This window comes from Pseudophryne corroboree, chromosome 7 (assembly GCF_028390025.1).
Source record: "Pseudophryne corroboree isolate aPseCor3 chromosome 7, aPseCor3.hap2, whole genome shotgun sequence".
Classification (NCBI taxonomy): domain Eukaryota; kingdom Metazoa; phylum Chordata; class Amphibia; order Anura; family Myobatrachidae; genus Pseudophryne; species Pseudophryne corroboree.
The window spans coordinates 102,291,492-102,310,283 of record NC_086450.1 but is presented as its reverse complement, the minus strand read 5'-3'; the positions used below and the strand labels follow the sequence as shown (position 1 = coordinate 102,310,283).

Genomic DNA, 18,792 nt, shown 5'->3' with positions numbered 1-18,792 from the left:
TATAATATATATTATATAGATGATGCAGCACACTGGCCTGAGCCTGAGCAGTGCACACAGATATGGTATGTATGTGACTGAGTCACTGTGTGCTGTGTATCGCTTTTTTCAGGCAGAGAACGGATTATAAATAAAAGTGGTGGTCACTGGTCACTATCAGCAAAACTCTGCACTGTACACTACTGAGTACTCCTAATGCTCCCCAAAATTAGTAAATCAAGTGTCTAAACGGAGAGGACGCCAGCCACGTCCTCTCCCTATCAATCTCAATGCACGTGTGAAAATGGCGGCGACGCGCGGCTCCTTATATAGAATCCGAGTCTCGCGATAGAATCCGAGCCTCGCGAGAATCCGACAGCGTCATGATGACGTTCGGGCGCGCTCGGGTTAACCGAGCAAGGCGGGAAGATCCGAGTCGCTCGGACCCGTGAAAAAAAACATGAAGTTCTGGCGGGTTCGGATTCAGAGAAACCGAACCCGCTCATCTCTAGTGTAAAGTAACCAGCAACACAGCGACAGGTGTAAAGTAACCAGGGACACAGCAACAGGTGCAAAGTTATGATGCATACAGCTAGCAGATATACCTGGAGATAGTAGCAGTTTGAATCTCCAGGCCTAGTTAACAGTTCTAGACCTGGCCGAGGATTTGTTGACCTTCCGCACAGAAAAGTGTAGGCTCAGCTGTCATGCTTTACAAAGGACACAAAAGCACCAAGATCTGTGAGGAAGGTCTGAAGCTATGCAAAGAGATCTCATCCCCTTCCTCACAGGTACCAGACCTCTTCCCTGCCTCAGTAACTATTCTAACTTTATTATTGGTTTCATTTCAAGATGTTCTGCAAATAATTCTGGAAAGTTTGAATATTATGGACCTGATGCAGAGCCTGTTTGTGGAGTATTTGTGCACTAGCCTATAAAAAATATGTGTGATGCAGGTGTAGGTATTTAAGTTACATATACACCCATAAATGAGGAGATGTAATAGGGCTGTAACGTTCTGTCACAGGAAAGTTCAGGGAGGGAAAGCTGATGAAATTGCGGGCTATGTAGAGTTGAGTGTAAGTGCAGATACCCTGTTAGCGGGTGTTTCATGATGTTGAGTAGCAATCCATGGATAGAGACAGGGGTGGGCACCACAAAAGATGTGTACAACTCTCTATAAGACTGAAAATACACATTTAACCCAGTGTGCACAATGCAGCTGCAGATACGGTCGAATTCTGTTGCAGGATTATCAGTAGTCTCTAAAGAAAATGTTGCAAGACCGAGGAGTCTGAATAGTTGTAGTGAACAGCAGCCATGAATATGGTACAGTAGACAAACATTATTAAAGTGTTCTACATACACAGTGGGCCAGATTCTGAGCTGCATGTATTGTCGAAGTTCATGGAAGTGAGCGATTTTCCGCTTCTGCACGTGTGCGAAAATCCCTTAAAGAGTCCTCCACGCATGCACAGGGGTGCAGCTACAGTTCAGACGCACGGTTTCAGAAAATGTACAGGAAACATGCTGGGCGGTGACTACACAGAGGCATAGAGATGGTTCTTCTTATGGGGGCATGTTATGGGAGTGACGTGGGAGGGAGTGTCACTGAAGTGGTTGCATTGGAGGCCATGCTTAAATAGAGAATCTTCACCTACCATAGGGGATAATTCATAATTTAGATTTGATAGCAGCAGCAAATATGTTAGCTAATGTGCAAAACCATGTGCACTGCAGGTGGGGCAGATGTAACATGTGCAGAGAGAGTTAGATTTGGGTGGGGTGTTTTCAAACTGAAATCTAAGTTGCGGTGTAAAAATAAAGCAGCCAGTATTTACCCTGCACAGAAACAATATAATCCACCCAAATCTAACTCGCTCGGCACATGTTATACCTGCCCCTGCAGTGCACATGGTTTTGCCCATTAGTTAACAAATTTGTGTTAGGATATGGTGCGCTCTGTGCCTGTCTCCTTCTACACAGCAGTCTATGGGCGCATCCCCTAGTGTTAATTCCCTAGTGCCAAGAGTCACTCAGAGGCGGAGCTATGTGATGTAATCCCTGCTCCTCCATTTTAGAGTGAGTGAGAAAGACTGAGTCCTGGTGTGTGCAAGCATGCAGAGCTGAGACTGGGAGCGGATCTCAGCTATAGAGACTCACAGCGTTCCATTGCATGTATCGTGGCTCCGGGGCTGACGCTGACCCAGGCGCCTCATCTTCTCAACAGCAGGAGTCAGACTGCACGGCTGTGCAGTCCTCTGTCCCTTACCACCGGAGACAACTCCTGATAAGTATCGCTACCACTGCTGTTACCTTGTATGATATAAGGGCTCCTAATTGCCTATATCAGTATTACTTCTGAGTCACCTGTGTTCACTGAAAAAACCTGCATTACTGTTTAAGTCATTAAGTGTGTGGACTGACGTCACTGCACCAGGTAATTCCAATATACTCTGCCAACAATTTGCTGCTGCGATCAAATCTGAATTAGGCCCATAGTGCTAGCGAAAGTTCCGACAGTGCGACTGATGATTGCATTTAAAGCCTCACCAGGCGGTATTAATGCATCTATAGATGCTCAAAGTAGTCAGCTCAGTCCTTGCATATCATTCACACGGATGCTTGTACACCGAGGGGAGGGCTGATACTAGCATAAGCTAAAGACATTAAAGCCGTCGCAGCAGTGACTCGGAATCAAGCTTAAAGTGCAGTAGATTATTACTTGAAATGTTTTAAGGTTCATCACTGTACTGACATTTTTATTTGTGATTTTTTTTTTAATTTATAATTAAAATATTTTTTATTTTTTGGCACCCCCTTAACCTGTTCTGCCTCTGTATATACAGGTCTCATCTTCCATCCACTGTATGTTTGCTGGAAGAGTCACCAAGCCTTTCACTTAATTCAAGTGGTCTTAAATTGTCTTTATTTATTTGATGGCCCTGAAGCTCCCCGCTTGGTCTTTTTAAGGCTTCCTCAACCTTTCCCTCCTTCTTCCATTGTAACAGCCCATCTCTCCATCCCCTCTCTTAACACAGAGCTGGCTGAACATGTGCCTATGCCCTTTATCAGTTGCTTTCATATCAGGATGTCTCCTTTCACGGTGAATAATTGATGTGGTTTATCAAAGAAAACCAACATGCATGCTTCATCAGGCTCACTTGAGCCCTTTGATCAAAAAAATTATGCTTTGACTTGTGATATTATCAGCATCTGCTTGCATTCAACACAAAATCACTTTGAATTAAAAATTAACGACTCCCTGCTTAGCTTCTGAAAGCGTGTTCTTGGTCCTTCCCGCAGGGAACTCTAGAATATCAAGGGAGCAAGAGGAAGCCAAGAAAACTTGGGTAAATATCTATCCTAATTCTAACAACTGTAAACAGAAGTCTTTTTGTAAAATGGAAAATTCTCAAACGATAAAATTGGTTAATATTGGCCCCTGGATGTATAACTGGCTTTTTACTAACAAGACTAACAAATACAAAAAGAACTAACAGGAAAGCAGTTTTGATTTTGCATACTTAGATTTTATATATATATATATATATATATATATATATATATATATATACATACATGTATACTGTATATATAAAAATTTATATGGATTAGCAACTGTACACATAGTAGTAACTTACTGTATCATAATATTTTACTCCATGAAATATTGAATGATTCTGGGGCAACTGCTTAAGCAAAAGTTTTTATCAACTATTTATACTTGCACTCCAATAAAATATATATAGGGGGAATATATATAGGGGGGGAATTCAAATGTTTGAAAAGTCAGTTGGGTCTCTGTTTTTTCCTATCTAATAGACAGGAATAAACAGACCCAACCGACTTTTCAAACATTTGAATTTTCCCCATAGACTCTTAATACACTAGCACAGGCATTAATTGGTACTCCCCTCTCTCCCTTCCTGTAGCTCTGTGATTATATAAGACAGGTTGAGTATCCCATATCCAAATATTCTGAAATACAGAATTTTTTGAGTGAGACTGCGATAGTAAAACCTTTGTTTTCTGATGGCTCAATGTACACAAACTTTGTTTAATACACAAAGTATTAAAAATATTGTATTAAGTGACCTTCAGGCTGTGTGTATAAGGTGTCTATGAAACATAAATGAATTGTATATATGTACACAAACTTTGTTTAATGTACAAAGTTTTTAAAATATTGGCTAAAATGACCATCAGGAAGCATGTATAAGGTGTATATGAAACATAAATGCATTCTGTGCTTAGACTTGGGTCCCATCGCCATGATATCTCATTATGGTATGCAATTATTCAAAAATACGGAAAAATCCGATATCTAAAATACCTCTAGTCCCAAGCATTTTGGATAAGGGATACTCAACCTGTATACAATAGTTCCACTTGTTGTCCACTATGAGGCCTTTTTAGCATTGAGAGGCTCATTTCAGTGATAAGTCTGATTTATTTATCACTGGGAAAATATCAGTTATGGCTGCAACTGACCTAAAATATTGCAAGGACACCTAGGTGACACAGCATAGCCACTGACCGCTGCAAAATTGAGCTGTTTCTCCATGGCCTAAGGCGAGAACCCTAACCTAGATAGTTTCCTTGAGATCCCTCTAAACCTGAGGTTCCCAAACTCAGCCCTCAAGGCACCCCATTGGCCCAGGATTTAAGGATAACCATGTTTGGGCACACGTGACTTAATTTGTATCTGTCAGTTTGATTTAACCATTTGTGCTCAGCCATTAATATCCTTAAAACCTGCACTGTTAGGGTGCCTTGAGGACCAAGTTTGGGAACCACTGTTCTAAACCAACTGCAGGAAATTGAACTTGAAGGAGATGGGTGCAATGGAGGAACCCTCAAAAAGAAGCCCACAGCTTGGAGAGAGGCTAAGAATCCCGAGACTGAAGATTGCTATATTGATGTGGTAATTAAGCATTTAAGCAGATGTTCGAGTGCTTTGAGAGATTCTTAAACCCTATTCACTATGGGCCTAATTCAGATCTGATCGCAGCAGCAAATTTGTTAGCAAATGGGCAAAACCATGTGCACTGCAGGTGGGGTAGATAATAAGAATTTACTTACCGATAATTCTATTTCTCGGAGTCCGTAGTGGATGCTGGGGTTCCTGAAAGGACCATGGGGAATAGCGGCTCCGCAGGAGACAGGGCACAAAAAGTAAAGCTTTCCGATCAGGTGGTGTGCACTGGCTCCTCCCCCTATGACCCTCCTCCAAGCCTCAGTTAGGTACTGTGCCCGGACGAGCGTACACAATAAGGGAGGAATTTTGAATCCCGGGTAAGACTCATACCAGCCACACCAATCACACCGTACAACTTGTGATCTAAACCCAGTTAACAGTATGATAACAGAGGAGCCTCTGAAAGATGGCTCCCTACAACAATAACCCGAATTAGTTAAAAATAACTATGTACAATTATTGCAGATAATCCGCACTTGGGATGGGCGCCCAGCATCCACTACGGACTCCGAGAAATAGAATTATCGGTAAGTAAATTCTTATTTTCTCTATCGTCCTAGTGGATGCTGGGGTTCCTGAAAGGACCATGGGGATTATACCAAAGCTCCCAAACGGGCGGGAGAGTGCGGATGACTCTGCAGCACCGAATGAGAGAACTCCAGGTCCTCCTTAGCCAGAGTATCAAATTTGTAAAATTTTACAAACGTGTTCTCCCCTGACCACGTAGCTGCTCGGCAAAGTTGTAATGCCGAGACCCCTCGGGCAGCCGCCCAAGATGAGCCCACCTTCCTTGTGGAGTGGGCCTTTACAGATTTAGGCTGTGGCAGGCCTGCCACAGAATGTGCAAGTTGGATTGTGCTACAGATCCAACGAGCAATCGTCTGCTTAGACGCAGGAGCACCCATCTTGTTGGGTGCATACAATATAAACAACGAGTCAGATTTTCTGACTCCAGCTGTCCTTGCAATATATATTTTCAATGCTCTGACAACGTCCAGTAACTTGGAGTCCTCCAAGTCACTTGTAGCCGCAGGCACTACAATAGGCTGGTTCAGATGAAATGCTGACACCACCTTAGGGAGAAAATGCGGACGAGTCCGCAGTTCCGCCCTGTCCGAATGGAAAATCAGATATGGGCTTTTGTAAGATAAAGCTGCCAGTTCTGACACTCTCCTGGCCGAAGCCAGGGCTAGTAGCATGGTCACTTTCCATGTGAGATATTTCAAATCCACATTTTTTAGTGGTTCAAACCAATGAGATTTTAGAAAGTCCAAAACCACATTGAGATCCCACGGTGCCACTGGAGGCACCACAGGAGGCTGTATATGCAGCACTCCCTTAACAAAAGTCTGGACTTCAGGGACTGAAGCCAATTCTTTCTGGAAGAAAATCGACAGGGCCGAAATTTGAACCTTAATAGATCCCAATTTGAGACCCATAGACAATCCTGATTGCAGGAAATGTAGGAATCGACCCAGTTGAAATTCCTCCGTCGGAGCACTCCGATCCTCGCACCACGCAACATATTTTCGCCAAATGCGGTGATAATGTTGCACGGTTACTTCCTTCCTTGCTTTAATCAAAGTAGGAATGACTTCTTCCGGCATGCCTTTTTCCTTTAGGATCCGGCGTTCAACCGCCATGCCGTCAAACGCAGCCGCGGTAAGTCTTGAAACAGACAGGGACCCTGCTGAAGCAAGTCCCTCCTTAGAGGTAGAGGCCACGGATCTTCCGTGATCATCTCTTGAAGTTCCGGGTACCAAGTCCTTCTTGGCCAATCCGGAACCACTAGTATCGTTCTTACGCCTCTTTGCCGTATAATTCTCAATACTTTTGGTATGAGAGGCAGAGGAGGAAACACATACACCGACTGGTACACCCAAGGCGTTACCAGCGCGTCCACAGCTATTGCCTGCGGATCTCTTGACCTGGCGCAATACCTGTCCAGTTTTTTTTTTTTTTTTTTTGAGGCGAGACGCCATCATGTCCACCATTGGTCTTTCCCAACGGGTTACCAGCATGTGGAAGACTTCTGGATGAAGTCCCCACTCTCCCGGGTGAAGGTCGTGTCTGCTGAGGAAGTCTGCTTCCCAGTTGTCCACTCCCGGGATGAACACTGCTGACAGTGCTATCACATGATTCTCTGCCCAGCGAAGAATCCTTGCAGCTTCTGCCATTGCACTCCTGCTTCTTGTGCCGCCCTGTCTGTTCACATGGGCGACTGCCGTGATGTTGTCCGACTGGATCAACACCGGTTTTCCCTGAAGCAGAGGTTCTGCCTGGCTTAGAGCATTGTAGATTGCTCTTAGTTCCAGAATGTTTATGTGAAGAGACGTTTCCAGGCTCGTCCACACTCCCTGGAAGTTTCTTCCTTGTGTGACTGCTCCCCAGCCTCTCAGGCTGGCGTCCGTGGTCACCAGGATCCAATCCTGTATGCCGAATCTGCGGCCCTCCAATAGATGAGCACTCTGCAACCACCACAGAAGAGATACCCTTGTCCTTGGAGACAGGGTTATCCGCTGGTGCATCTGAAGATGCGACCCTGACCATTTGTCCAACAGATCCCTCTGGAAAATTCTTGCGTGGAATCTGCCGAATGGAATTGCTTCGTAAGAAGCCACCATTTTTCCCAGGACTCTTGTGCATTGATGTACAGACACCTTTCCTGGTTTTAGGAGGTTCCTGACAAGCTCGGATAACTCCTTGGCTTTTTCCTCCGGGAGAAAAACCTTTTTCTGAACCGTGTCCAGAATCATCCCTAGGAACAGCAGACGAGTTGTTGGCATTAACTGGGATTTTGGAATATTCAGAATCCACCCGTGCTGTTTTAGCACTTCTTGAGACAGTGCTAATCCCATCTCTAGCTGTTCTCTGGACCTTGCCCTTATCAGGAGATCGTCCAAGTATGGGATAATTAATACGCCTTTTCTTCGAAGAAGAATCATCATCTCGGCCATTACCTTTGTAAAGACCCGAGGTGCCGTGGACAATCCGAACGGCAGCGTCTGAAACTGATAGTGACAGTTTTGTACGACGAACCTGAGGTACCCCTGGTGTGAGGGGTAAATTGGAACGTGGAGGTACGCATCCTTGATGTCCAAGGATACCATAAAGTCCCCTTCTTCCAGGTTCGCTATCACTGCACTGAGTGACTCCATCTTGAACTTGAACTTCTTTATGTACAGGTTCAAGGACTTCAGATTTAGAATAGGTCTTACCGAGCCATCCGGCTTCGGTACCACAAATAGAGTGGAATAATACCCCTTTCCTTGTTGTAGAAGAGGTACCTTGACTATCACCTGCTGAGAGTACAGCTTGTGAATGGCTTCCAAGACCGTCTCCCTTTCGGAGGGGGACGTTGGTAAAGCAGACTTCAGGAAACGGCGAGGTGGATCTGTCTCTAGTTCCAACCTGTATCCCTGAGATATTATCTGCAGGATCCAGGGATCTACCTGCGAGTGAGCCCACTGCGCGCTGAAATTCTTGAGACGACCGCCCACCGCCCCCGAGTCCGCTTGAGAAGCCCCAGCGTCATGCTGAGGCTTTTGTAGAAGCGGGGGAGGGCTTCTGTTCCTGGGAAGGAGCTGCCTGTTGCTGTCTCTTCCCCCTTCCTCTGCCTCGTGGCAGATATGAATATCCCTTTGCTCTCTTGTTTTTAAAGGAACGAAAGGGCTGCGGTTGAAAAGTCGGTGTCTTTTTCTGTTGGGGAGTAACTTGAGGTAAAAAGGTGGATTTCCCGGCTGTAGCCGTGGCCACCAAATCTGATAGACCGACTCCAAATAACTCCTCCCCTTTATACGGCAAAACTTCCATATGCCGTTTTGAGTCCGCATCGCCTGACCACTGTCGCGTCCATAAACTTCTTCTGGCCGAAATGGACATAGCACTTACCCGTGATGCCAGTGTGCAGATATCCCTCTGTGCATCACGCATATAAAGAAAAGCATCCTTTATTTGCTCTAAAGACAGTAAAACATTGTCCCTATCCAGGGTATCAATATTTTCAATCAGGGACTCTGACCAAGCTACTCCAGCACTGCACATCCAGGCTGTCGCTATAGCTGGTCGTAGTATAACACCTGTATGTGTGTATATACTTTTTTGGATATTTTCCATCCTCCTATCTGCTGGATCTTTAAGTGCGGCCGTCTCAGGAGAGGGTAACGCCACTTGTTTAGATAAGCGTGTGAGCGCCTTGTCCACCCTAGGAGGTGTTTCCCAGCGCGCCCTAACCTCTGGCGGGAAAGGGTATAAAGCCAATAACTTCTTTGAAATTAGCATCTTTTTATCGGGGGCAACCCACGCTTCATCACACACCTCATTTAGTTCTTCTGATTCAGGAAAAACTATAGGTAGTTTTTTCACACCCCACATAATACCCTGTTTAGTGGTACCTGTAGTATCAGCTAAATGTAACGCCTCCTTCATTGCCAAAATCATATAACGTGTGGCCCTACTGGAAAATACGGTTGATTCGTCACCGTCGCCACTGGAATCAGTGCCTGTGTCTGGGTCTGTGTCGACCGACTGAGGCAAAGGGCGTTTTACAGCCCCTGACGGTGTTTGAGGCGCCTGGACAGGCACTAATTGATTGTCCGGCCGTCTCATGTCGTCAAACGACTGCTTTAGCGCGTTGACACTATCCCGTAATTCCAAAAATAAAGGCATCCATTCTGGTGTCGACCCCCTAGGAGGTGACATCCCCATATTTGGCAATTGCTCCGCCTCCACACCAATATCGTCCTCATACATGTCGACACACACGTACCGACACACAGCAGACACACAGGGAATGCTCTTAACGAAGACAGGACCCCACTAGCCCTTTGGGGAGACAGAGGGAGAGTTTGCCAGCACACACCAAAGCGCTATATATGACAGGGATAGCCTTATAATAAGTGCTCCCTGTATAGCTGCTTTTATAATATAATTTTTGCCACTATTTTGCCCCCCCTCTCTTGTTTTACCCTGTTTCTGTAGTGCAGTGCAGGGGAGAGACCTGGGAGCCGTCCTGACCAGCGGAGCTGTGTAAGGAAAATGGCGCTGTGTGCTGAGGAGATAGGCCCCGCCCCTTTTTCGGCGGGCTCGTCTCCCGCTCTTTAGTGGATTCTGGCAGGGGTTAAATATCTCCATATAGCCCCCCGGAGGCTATATGTGAGGTATTTTTTAGCCAAATAGGTTTTCATTTGCCTCCCAGGGCGCTCCCCTCCCAGCGCCCTGCACCCTCAGTGACTGCCGTGTGAAGTGTGCTGAGAGGAAAATGGCGCACAGCTGCAGTGCTGTGCGCTACCTTTAGAAGACTGAGGAGTCTTCTGCCGCCGATTCTGGACCTCTTCTTGTTTCAGCATCTGCAAGGGGGCCGGCGGCGAGGCTCCGGTGACCATCCAGGCTGTACCTGTGATCGTCCCTCTGGAGCTGATGTCCAGTAGCCAAGAAGCCAATCCATCCTGCACGCAGGTGAGTTCACTTCTTCTCCCCTAAGTCCCTCGTTGCAGTGATCCTGTTGCCAGCAGGACTCACTGTAAAATAAAAAACCTAAGCTAAACTTTTCTAAGCAGCTCTTTAGGAGAGCCACCTAGATTGCACCCTTCTCGGCCGGGCACAAAAATCTAACTGAGGCTTGGAGGAGGGTCATAGGGGGAGGAGCCAGTGCACACCACCTGATCGGAAAGCTTTACTTTTTGTGCCCTGTCTCCTGCGGAGCCGCTATTCCCCATGGTCCTTTCAGGAACCCCAGCATCCACTAGGATGATAGAGAAATAACATGTGCAAAGAGAGTTAGATTTAAATGGGTCATATTGTTTCTGTGCATGGGCCCTCATTCCGAGTTGTTCGCTCGCAAGCTGCTTTTAGCAGCTTTACACACGCTAAGCCGCCGCCTACTGGGAGTGAATCTTAGCTTCTTAAAATTGCGAACGAAAGATTCGCAATATTGTGAAAAGACATCTCTGTGCAGTTTCTGAGTAGCTCGAGACTTACTCTGCCAGTGCGATCAGTTCAGTGCTTGTCGTTCCTGGTTTGACGTCACAAACACACCCAGCGTTCGCCCAGACACTCCTCCGTTTCTCCAGCCACTCCCGCGTTTTTCCCAGAAACGGCTGCGTTTTTCCCCACACGCCCATAAAACGGCCTGTTTCCGCCCAGAAACACCCACTTCCTGTCAATCACATTACGATCACCAGAACGAAGAAAAAGCCGTGAGTAAAATTCCTAACTGCATAGCAAATTTACTTGGCGCAGTCGCAGTGCGAACATTGCGCATGCGCACTAAGCGGAAAATCGCTGCGATGCGAAGAAATTTACCGAGCGAACAACTCGGAATGACCCCCATGGTAAATACTGGCTGCTTTATTTTTACACTGCAATTTAGATTTCAGTTTGAACACACCCCACCCAATTCTAACTCTCTCTGCACGTGTTATATCTGCCCCATTTACTAAAAATCAAGTACCTTCATATATTCTGATCTGCCAGTATATAGTATGTAGATACTTATCCTCCATGTCAGTGGCCAGCACATAATGTGTGGGTTCAGCAGGAACAATATTTGTGCACCACCCTAATGGTGCCCATACACTTGTGCGATATTAAGTTTTATACTTCGATTTCGACCACATCTGTGAGAGAAATCGAAGGATTGTATGCACACTTAAGGTACCATGAGATGCGATGCGCGGGCACGCCTCTCGAATGTTGCATCTCATGATAGTATGTGCTGCACTTAATATTTCTCGCATCACAGTGCGATCGCATGTGTTTTTTTAAACACATGCAATATATTGCACTGTGATGAGGCCGCTCCCACTCAGAGAGTGACGTGCCTATCACGTGATTAACATGCAATCTATCACATGATCGCATGGTAATCACTTTGGCAGTTCAGGTGTGATTTCATCGCACCTGAACTGCCGGTGCGATGCCCCGCGATGTCGCGGGGCATTGCACAAGTGTATGGGTACCATAAGCCTAGGAGCCCTAGATAACTGCCTAGGCTCACCAAGAGGTAGCTCCACCCTGTCTCAAGATTGTGCCAAATACTGAGCTGGATAAGAAGGGGTGAGAGAATGGGTGTGGCCTGGCTGTGTTTGGTGGGTTAGGTATGTTGCCCTATGGAAGGTGTTCCACCTTTCAATTAAGGAAGGTTATGAGGTATTAAGTTCTGTCCGTATATTGAGGGGTTCATAAGTTAATAATAACAATAATGCATAAATAAGTATAAATCATGTATAAATTAACATAATAGCCACGTTAAGTAAACTTTTTTTCACAGAAAAACATAAATGTTAACTAAAACACAACACACACACATAATTGAAAACTGTAGACTCATGTAAATGACATGACTGATATTTTACAACATACTCCTTGTCTGTTCTAGCCAAGTCAAAGTTTTAGATGGTGACGATGAATATTACAAACTACTATCAGCTGCTGACTCCATTCCTGAGGAGGATCTATCTGTCAGCTCCCCTTTAGCACAGCAAGGATTTTTTTTTGCCTCAAACTAAGTTCTGTTCGTTAATCCGGCCTGCTGCAAAATGGGTAAGAACATTTAATGCTTACTGCAGGGATAATCGTGTTTTCTGTAAAGATTATGTTTGAGAAAGTATAAACCCCATGTATCCTATAACTGAAATATTGGCATATGCAGTAAGTGATCATGAACGTGTGTTGTTTTGCTGTCTTCTTGATCAACACAAAATTGAAACTTGATAGATTGGTGAATTTATTCATCCTTATTATAGATTGCCCCTGATGAGTCTTTTGTGAGATAAACTTATACGAGATAGACTAATGCTGCTGCCTTATTGGGGCACTGTGCATCTTTATATTAATAAGCTTTACTCCTTGATCATAGACTGCCCAATCAAAAGGAAAGTTTTTTGAATTAACATTGCAGTTTTAATTAAACATATCCTACAATCTTGCTTGATTTTGGTCACCCGTGGATGGAGATTACCGCACTGAGGGTCTGATTCTGGTTTGGAAGTAAAGCGAAAAAAAAAGCAAATAACTGTGTATCTGGGCAAAACCATGTTGCACTGCAGGTGCTGTCCAGCACTTGTGGGCTACATGCAAAAGCAGCCATTATTTATCCTGCACAGAAACAATATAAATGTATTTGCTACCCTTGAATGGCAACATGGTTTGTTCCAAATACAAAGGTACTTGCTTTTTTTGCTTTACTTCCAAATCAGAATCAGTCCCTGAGTACATACACAGTACTATGACTATGGGGTGTAGTATGATTCGTCGGCGCTTGGGATCCCGGCACCCGGGAAATACCGGCGCCGGGATCCCAACCGCCAGAATGCCGGCAGCGGGGCAAGCGCAAAAGATCCCCTTGCAGGCTCGCTGCGCGCGCCACACTATTTATTCTCCCTCCAGGGATGTCGTGGACACCCCAAGAGGCAGAATAGTTGTCTGTATACCGGCGGTCGGGATTCCAGCATCGGTATGCTGAGCGCCGGGATCCCAACAGCTGGTATATCAGCGTCCACCCTGACTATGCTGCATAATAAAGTGGCTTTTCTTCTTTGCATAAAACAACATTGTCCTCTTCTCTGCTTCACACTAGCCTACGTTTGAAAAACCATTTCAGGGTGATTGTGAGAGTTAAGCCCAGTACTCACGGGCCGATCAAGGAGAGATGCGTGCTGAGCGAACCGCTCAGCACACATCTCTCCTGCCGCTCAGCACAGCGCGATCTGTGCTGAGCGTGCGGGGGGAGACGGGGGGCCGCTCACTTCACCCAGCGGGTGAAGTGAGCGACCCGCTAGATTGGCCTGCATGCAGGCCAATCTAGCAGCGGCGATAGCGATGTGCGGGGCCGCGCATCGCTATCGCCGAGGGGGCTACACACGGAGCGATCCTGCCGATATTCTAAGCAATCTAGTCAGATTGCTTAGAATATCGCTCCGTGAGTACCCCCCTTAACACCTATAAGCTGATACTTATCAGGGCTTGCTTGTGTATTGTGTTTTACAAGAGGTTCCACATAAGGGACCATGAGAAACCTTATTTAAAAATGCATTTAGCCATAGGGATCATTGTGCCTTATAACCAATGCAGAGAAATGGCACTGATGATGATCTAATTTTAATGTATATATCTCTGACCTTTTTCCTCCCCAAGAATGTTAGTTAAATAATGAGGGTAAGGTGCAGTCAGGGAGATTGCTAGACTCTTCAGGGAGTCCGGGAGATTGCTGCTATTTCGGGGTCTCCTTGACATTCAGGAAGAGTTGGCATGTATGCCTTTACACATGGCAACACATTTCCAGCAGGTGAGAAGTACCGAAAACTGAACAGCCAACACAGATAATGGGCGTTTGAAATTGGACTTTTCTCATACGTCCTAGAGGATGCTGGGGTCCACTTCATGACGGTTCCACAGGAGCCATGGGCACTCTTAAGACTTTTCAATGGGTGTGAACTGGTTCCTCCTTCTATGCCCCTCCTCCAGACCTCAGTTTTAGAAATGTGCCCAGGCAGACTGGATGCACTCTAGGGGAGCTCTACTGAGCTTCTCTGAAAAGACTTATGTTAGGTTTTTTGTTTTCAGGGAGAACTGCTGGCAACAGTCTCCCTGCTTCATGGGACTGAGGGGGCAGAAGTAGGAACCAACTTCCTGAAGAGTTTCATGGCTCTGCTTCTGGCTGACAGGACACCATTAGCTCCTGAAGGGTACTGAAAGCTAGCCGTGTCTAGATGCTCACTCCCACAGCACGCCGTCACCCCCCTCACAGAGCCAGAAGTCAAAAGACAGGTGAGTAGAAGAAGACAGATCTTCTATCAAGAAAAGTGACAGCTGAGCTACAGCGCGGCTGGCGGGAGTGCAGCGCGCCATTGCTGCCCACACACACAGGCACTGCAGGGTGCAGGGCGCGGGGGGGGGGGCGCCCTGGGCAGCAAAAACACCTCTATAAACTGGCAAAAAGGGGGCATAAGATGCCCAGGCACAGCCCTACCCCTGCCAGTATAAATATTATGAAAAGTTTCTGAGGTAAAAAGGGCGGAGCTTCTTCCTCAGGCAGCCAGCACACTGCTCAGCGCCAATTTCTCTCTCCTCAGGCTGCAGAGACATCGTTGGTCCTCCTTCACTTCTGACTACAAGTATCAGGGTGCAAAACAGGGGGGGGGGGGCACAAGCGAATGTGGTGCTTTACAAGTGTGTTTTACTGTGTAAAAAGCGCTGCATGTCAGTGGGCATTCTGTGATCACAGGCATTAGATACTGGCGCTGGGGTTGTGAACTGGCTGCTCCTAAACTGTGTCCCTCTGACAGATTGTACTGTGGGTCTGTCCCCTATAAGTCCCAGTGTGTCTGTGTGTGTGTGTTGTACATGTGTGTAAGACATGTCAGAGGCAGGGATTTCCTCCCCGGAGGAAACCATTTTAGGGACACAGAAGTGTAATGTGGTGGCGCTGCCGGCACACCAAGAGCCTGCATGGGTGAAATAAATACGTGATAGTATGCATCATATCAATAGGAGATTAGATAAGTCTGAATCTCATGCTGAGTGCTGGAGAAAATCTGTGGAGGATGTGATTTTTCAGGGCTCTGTTCTTCCATCCGCAGGCGACCCCTCTGGGTCACATAAGAGACCATTTGCGAATATTGTGAATACTGATACCGACACGGACACTGATTCTTGTGTCAACGATAGTGACTCCAGAGAAATAGATCATAAATTGGCAAAAAATATACAATATATGATTGTGGCTATAAGGGAAGTTCTGGAAGTCACGGAAGCCACTCCTGTACCTCAGGAGAATGCTTATTTCTATAAAGAAAAGAAATCTAAGGTCACTTTCCCTCCTTCCCACGAGCTTAATACACTCTTTGAAGGGATGTGGGTGAATCCCAAAAATAAATTTTGTATTCCCAAGAAAATTCAGATAGCTTATCCTTTCCCGGCGGAGGACAGGAAAAAATGGGAGTCACCTCCTGTGTTAGACAGTGCACTGTCCAGGTTGACAAAGAAGGTAATTCTCCCTGCACCTGGCACGTCTTCACTAAAAGAGCCGGCAGACCGAAAGATGGAAACTACATTGAAATCCATTTATTTTGCCAATGGTACGCTGCTCAGGCCCCCAATTGCTTGCGCGTGGGTGAGTCGCGCTATTAAAAAATGGTCAGAAAGCGTGTCATCAGAAATTGACACGATTGATAAAGATGAGATACTCCTTAAGTTAGGGAATATCAAAGACTCTGCCGGAGTACATGCTAGAAGCGATAAAAGATATTGGACTCTTGAGTTCACAAGCCGCTACCATGGCAGTATCGGCTCGGCGGGCGTTGTGGATTCGCCAGTGGAACGCGGATGCAGATTCCAAAAGAAATATGGAGGCTCTCCCATATAAAGGTGAGGCCTTATTTGGCGATGGACTGGATGCGTTAGTCTCGGCGGCTACCGTAGGTAAGTTGACACTTTTGCCCTCTGCGCCTGCACCGGCAAAAAAGACATATCACCCGTACATGCAGTCCTTTCGGCCCAATAAATACAAAAAAGCGAGAGGTTCCCCCTTCTTTGCCGGTAGGGGAAGGGGAAAGGGAAAGAAGTCCACAGCAGCTTCAGGTTCCCAGTAGCAGAAGTCTACCCCTACTTCTGCCAAATCTTCAGCATGACGCTGGGGCTCCTTTGCAGGAGGCCGCTCGGGTGGGGGCACATCTCAAACTGTTCAGCCAAGGTTGGATTCTGTCTGGCCTGGATCCCTGGGTGTTGCAAATAGTGTCCCAGGGATACAAGCTGGAGTTTCAAGACGTTCTCCCATGCCGATTTTTCAAATCGACCTTGCCAGCTTCTCTTCCAGAAAGGGAAGCAGTAACAGCGGCAATCCAAAAATTATGTCAGGATCAGGTCATAGTCCTGGTACCTTTGCCACAACAAGGGGAGGGGTTTTATTCAAGCCTTTTTGTAGTTCCGAAGCCGGACAGCTCGGTCAGACCGATCCTAAACCTGAAAAATCTGAATCTCTACTTGAAACGATTCAAGTTCAAAATGGAATCACTGAGGGCAGTGATTTCCAGTCTGGAGGAGGGGGACTACATGGTGTCTGTAGATGTAGATGAATGCATCAGTGCATTCGGTTGTTGGGGAAGATGGTGGCGGCCTACGAGGCCATACAGTTTGGCAGGTTCCATGCCAGGGTATTCCAGTGGGACCTGTTGGACAAGTGGTCGGGATCCCACCTACACATGCACCGGAAGATAATCCTGTATTCAAAAGACAGGATTTCGCTCCTGTGGTGGCTACACAGTTCTCACCTACTAGAGGGACGCAGGTTCGGGATTCAGGACTGGGTCCTGGTAACCACGGATGCAAGTCTCCGAGGCTGGGGAGCTGTCACTCAGGGGGAAAGCTTCCAAGGAAAATGGTCAAGTCAGGAAGCCTGCCTTCACATTAACGTGCTGGAATTGAGAGCCATTTACCACAGCCTTCAACAAGCGGTACATTTTCTTCAAGATCATTCCGTGCAGATCCAGTTGGACAACGTAACAGCAGTCGCGTACATAAACAGGCAGGGTGGAACGAAAAGCAGAGCGGCAATGGCAGAGGTGACGAAGATCCTCCTCCTGGGCAGAAAGACATGTAAAAGGCTCTGTCGGCAATTTTCATTCTGGGAGTAGACAACTGGGAAGCAGATTTCCTCAGCAGACACGATCTCCATCCAGGAGAGTGGGGCCTCCACCAAGAAGTCTTCGCAGAGGTGACAAGTCTTTGGGGAGTTCCTCAAGTAGACATGATGGCATCTCGTCTCAACAAGAAGCTTCAGAAATATTGTTCCAGGTCGAGAGACCCTCAAGCAATAGCAGTGGATGCGCTAGTGGCCCAGTGGGTGTTCCGGTTGGTGTATGTCTTCCCTCCACTTCCGCTGATCCCAAAGGTGCTGAGGATCATAAGGAGAACAAGAGTTCGAGCAATCTTCATTGCCCCAGACTGGCCAAGGAGGGCTTGGTACCCAGATCTTCAGGAGTTGCTCTTAGAAGATCCTCGGGCCTCTTCCACTTCGTGAGGACCTGCTGCAGCAGGGGCCGTGCGTGGATCAAGACTTACCGCGGCTACGTTTGACGGCATGGCTGTTGAGTGCCGGATCCTAGCCCGTAAGGGTATTCCCAAGGAAGTCATCCCCACCCTTATTCAGGCCAGGAAAGGAGTAATGTCGAAAACATTACCACCGTATTTGGAGAAAATCTGTGTCTTGGTGTGAATCCAAGAAGGCTCCTATGGAAGAGTTTCAGTTGGGACGTTTTCTCCATTTTCTGCAGGCTGGTGTGGTGGGTCAAAGTCCAGATTTCGGCATTGTCAGTGTTCTTCCAAAAACAGTTGGCCTCTCTTCCAGAGGTTCAGACCTTCGTGAAAGGGGTTCTGCACATTCAGCCTCCATTAGTGCCTCCAGTGGCACCATGGGACCTTAATGTGGTTTTGCAGTTTCTTCAATCGGATTGATTTGAGCCTCTACAAGAGATAGAGTTGAAGTTTCTCACTTGGAAAGTGGTGATGCTTTTGGCATTGGCATCCGCACGGCGGGTGTCTGAGTTGGGGGCCTTGTCTCACAAGAGCCCTTACCTGATCTTCCATGAAGATAGGGCAGAGTTGAGAACTCGTCAACATTTTCTTCCAAAGGTGGTTTCATTTTTCCACATAAACCAACCTATTGTGGTGCAGGTAGTTACTGACACGTTCACTGAGTCAAAGTCTCTAGATGTGGTTAGAGCCTTGAAGATTTATGTCGCTAGAACAGCTTGAATACGGAAAACAGAGTCTTTGTTTGTCCTGTATGCTCCCAACAAGATTGGGTGTCCTGCTTCTAAGCAGACTATTGCGCG

The 18,792-nt window shown here is 46.6% G+C and overlaps 1 protein-coding gene across 4 annotated transcripts in view; it reads left to right on the top strand.

The window, feature by feature from the left end:
* Window positions 1-18,792, top strand: part of MYO3B (myosin IIIB) — a 625,340-nt gene that overhangs the window by 541,504 nt on the left and 65,044 nt on the right. For all 4 annotated transcript variants that reach the window (XM_063933501.1, XM_063933502.1, XM_063933503.1 and 1 more), the window contains exons 26-27: window positions 3,286-3,332; window positions 12,339-12,502. In XM_063933501.1, coding sequence (XP_063789571.1) covers window positions 3,286-3,332; window positions 12,339-12,468 — 177 coding nt within the window. In that variant the 3' untranslated portion in view covers window positions 12,469-12,502. The remainder of the gene's footprint in view (window positions 1-3,285; window positions 3,333-12,338; window positions 12,503-18,792) is intronic.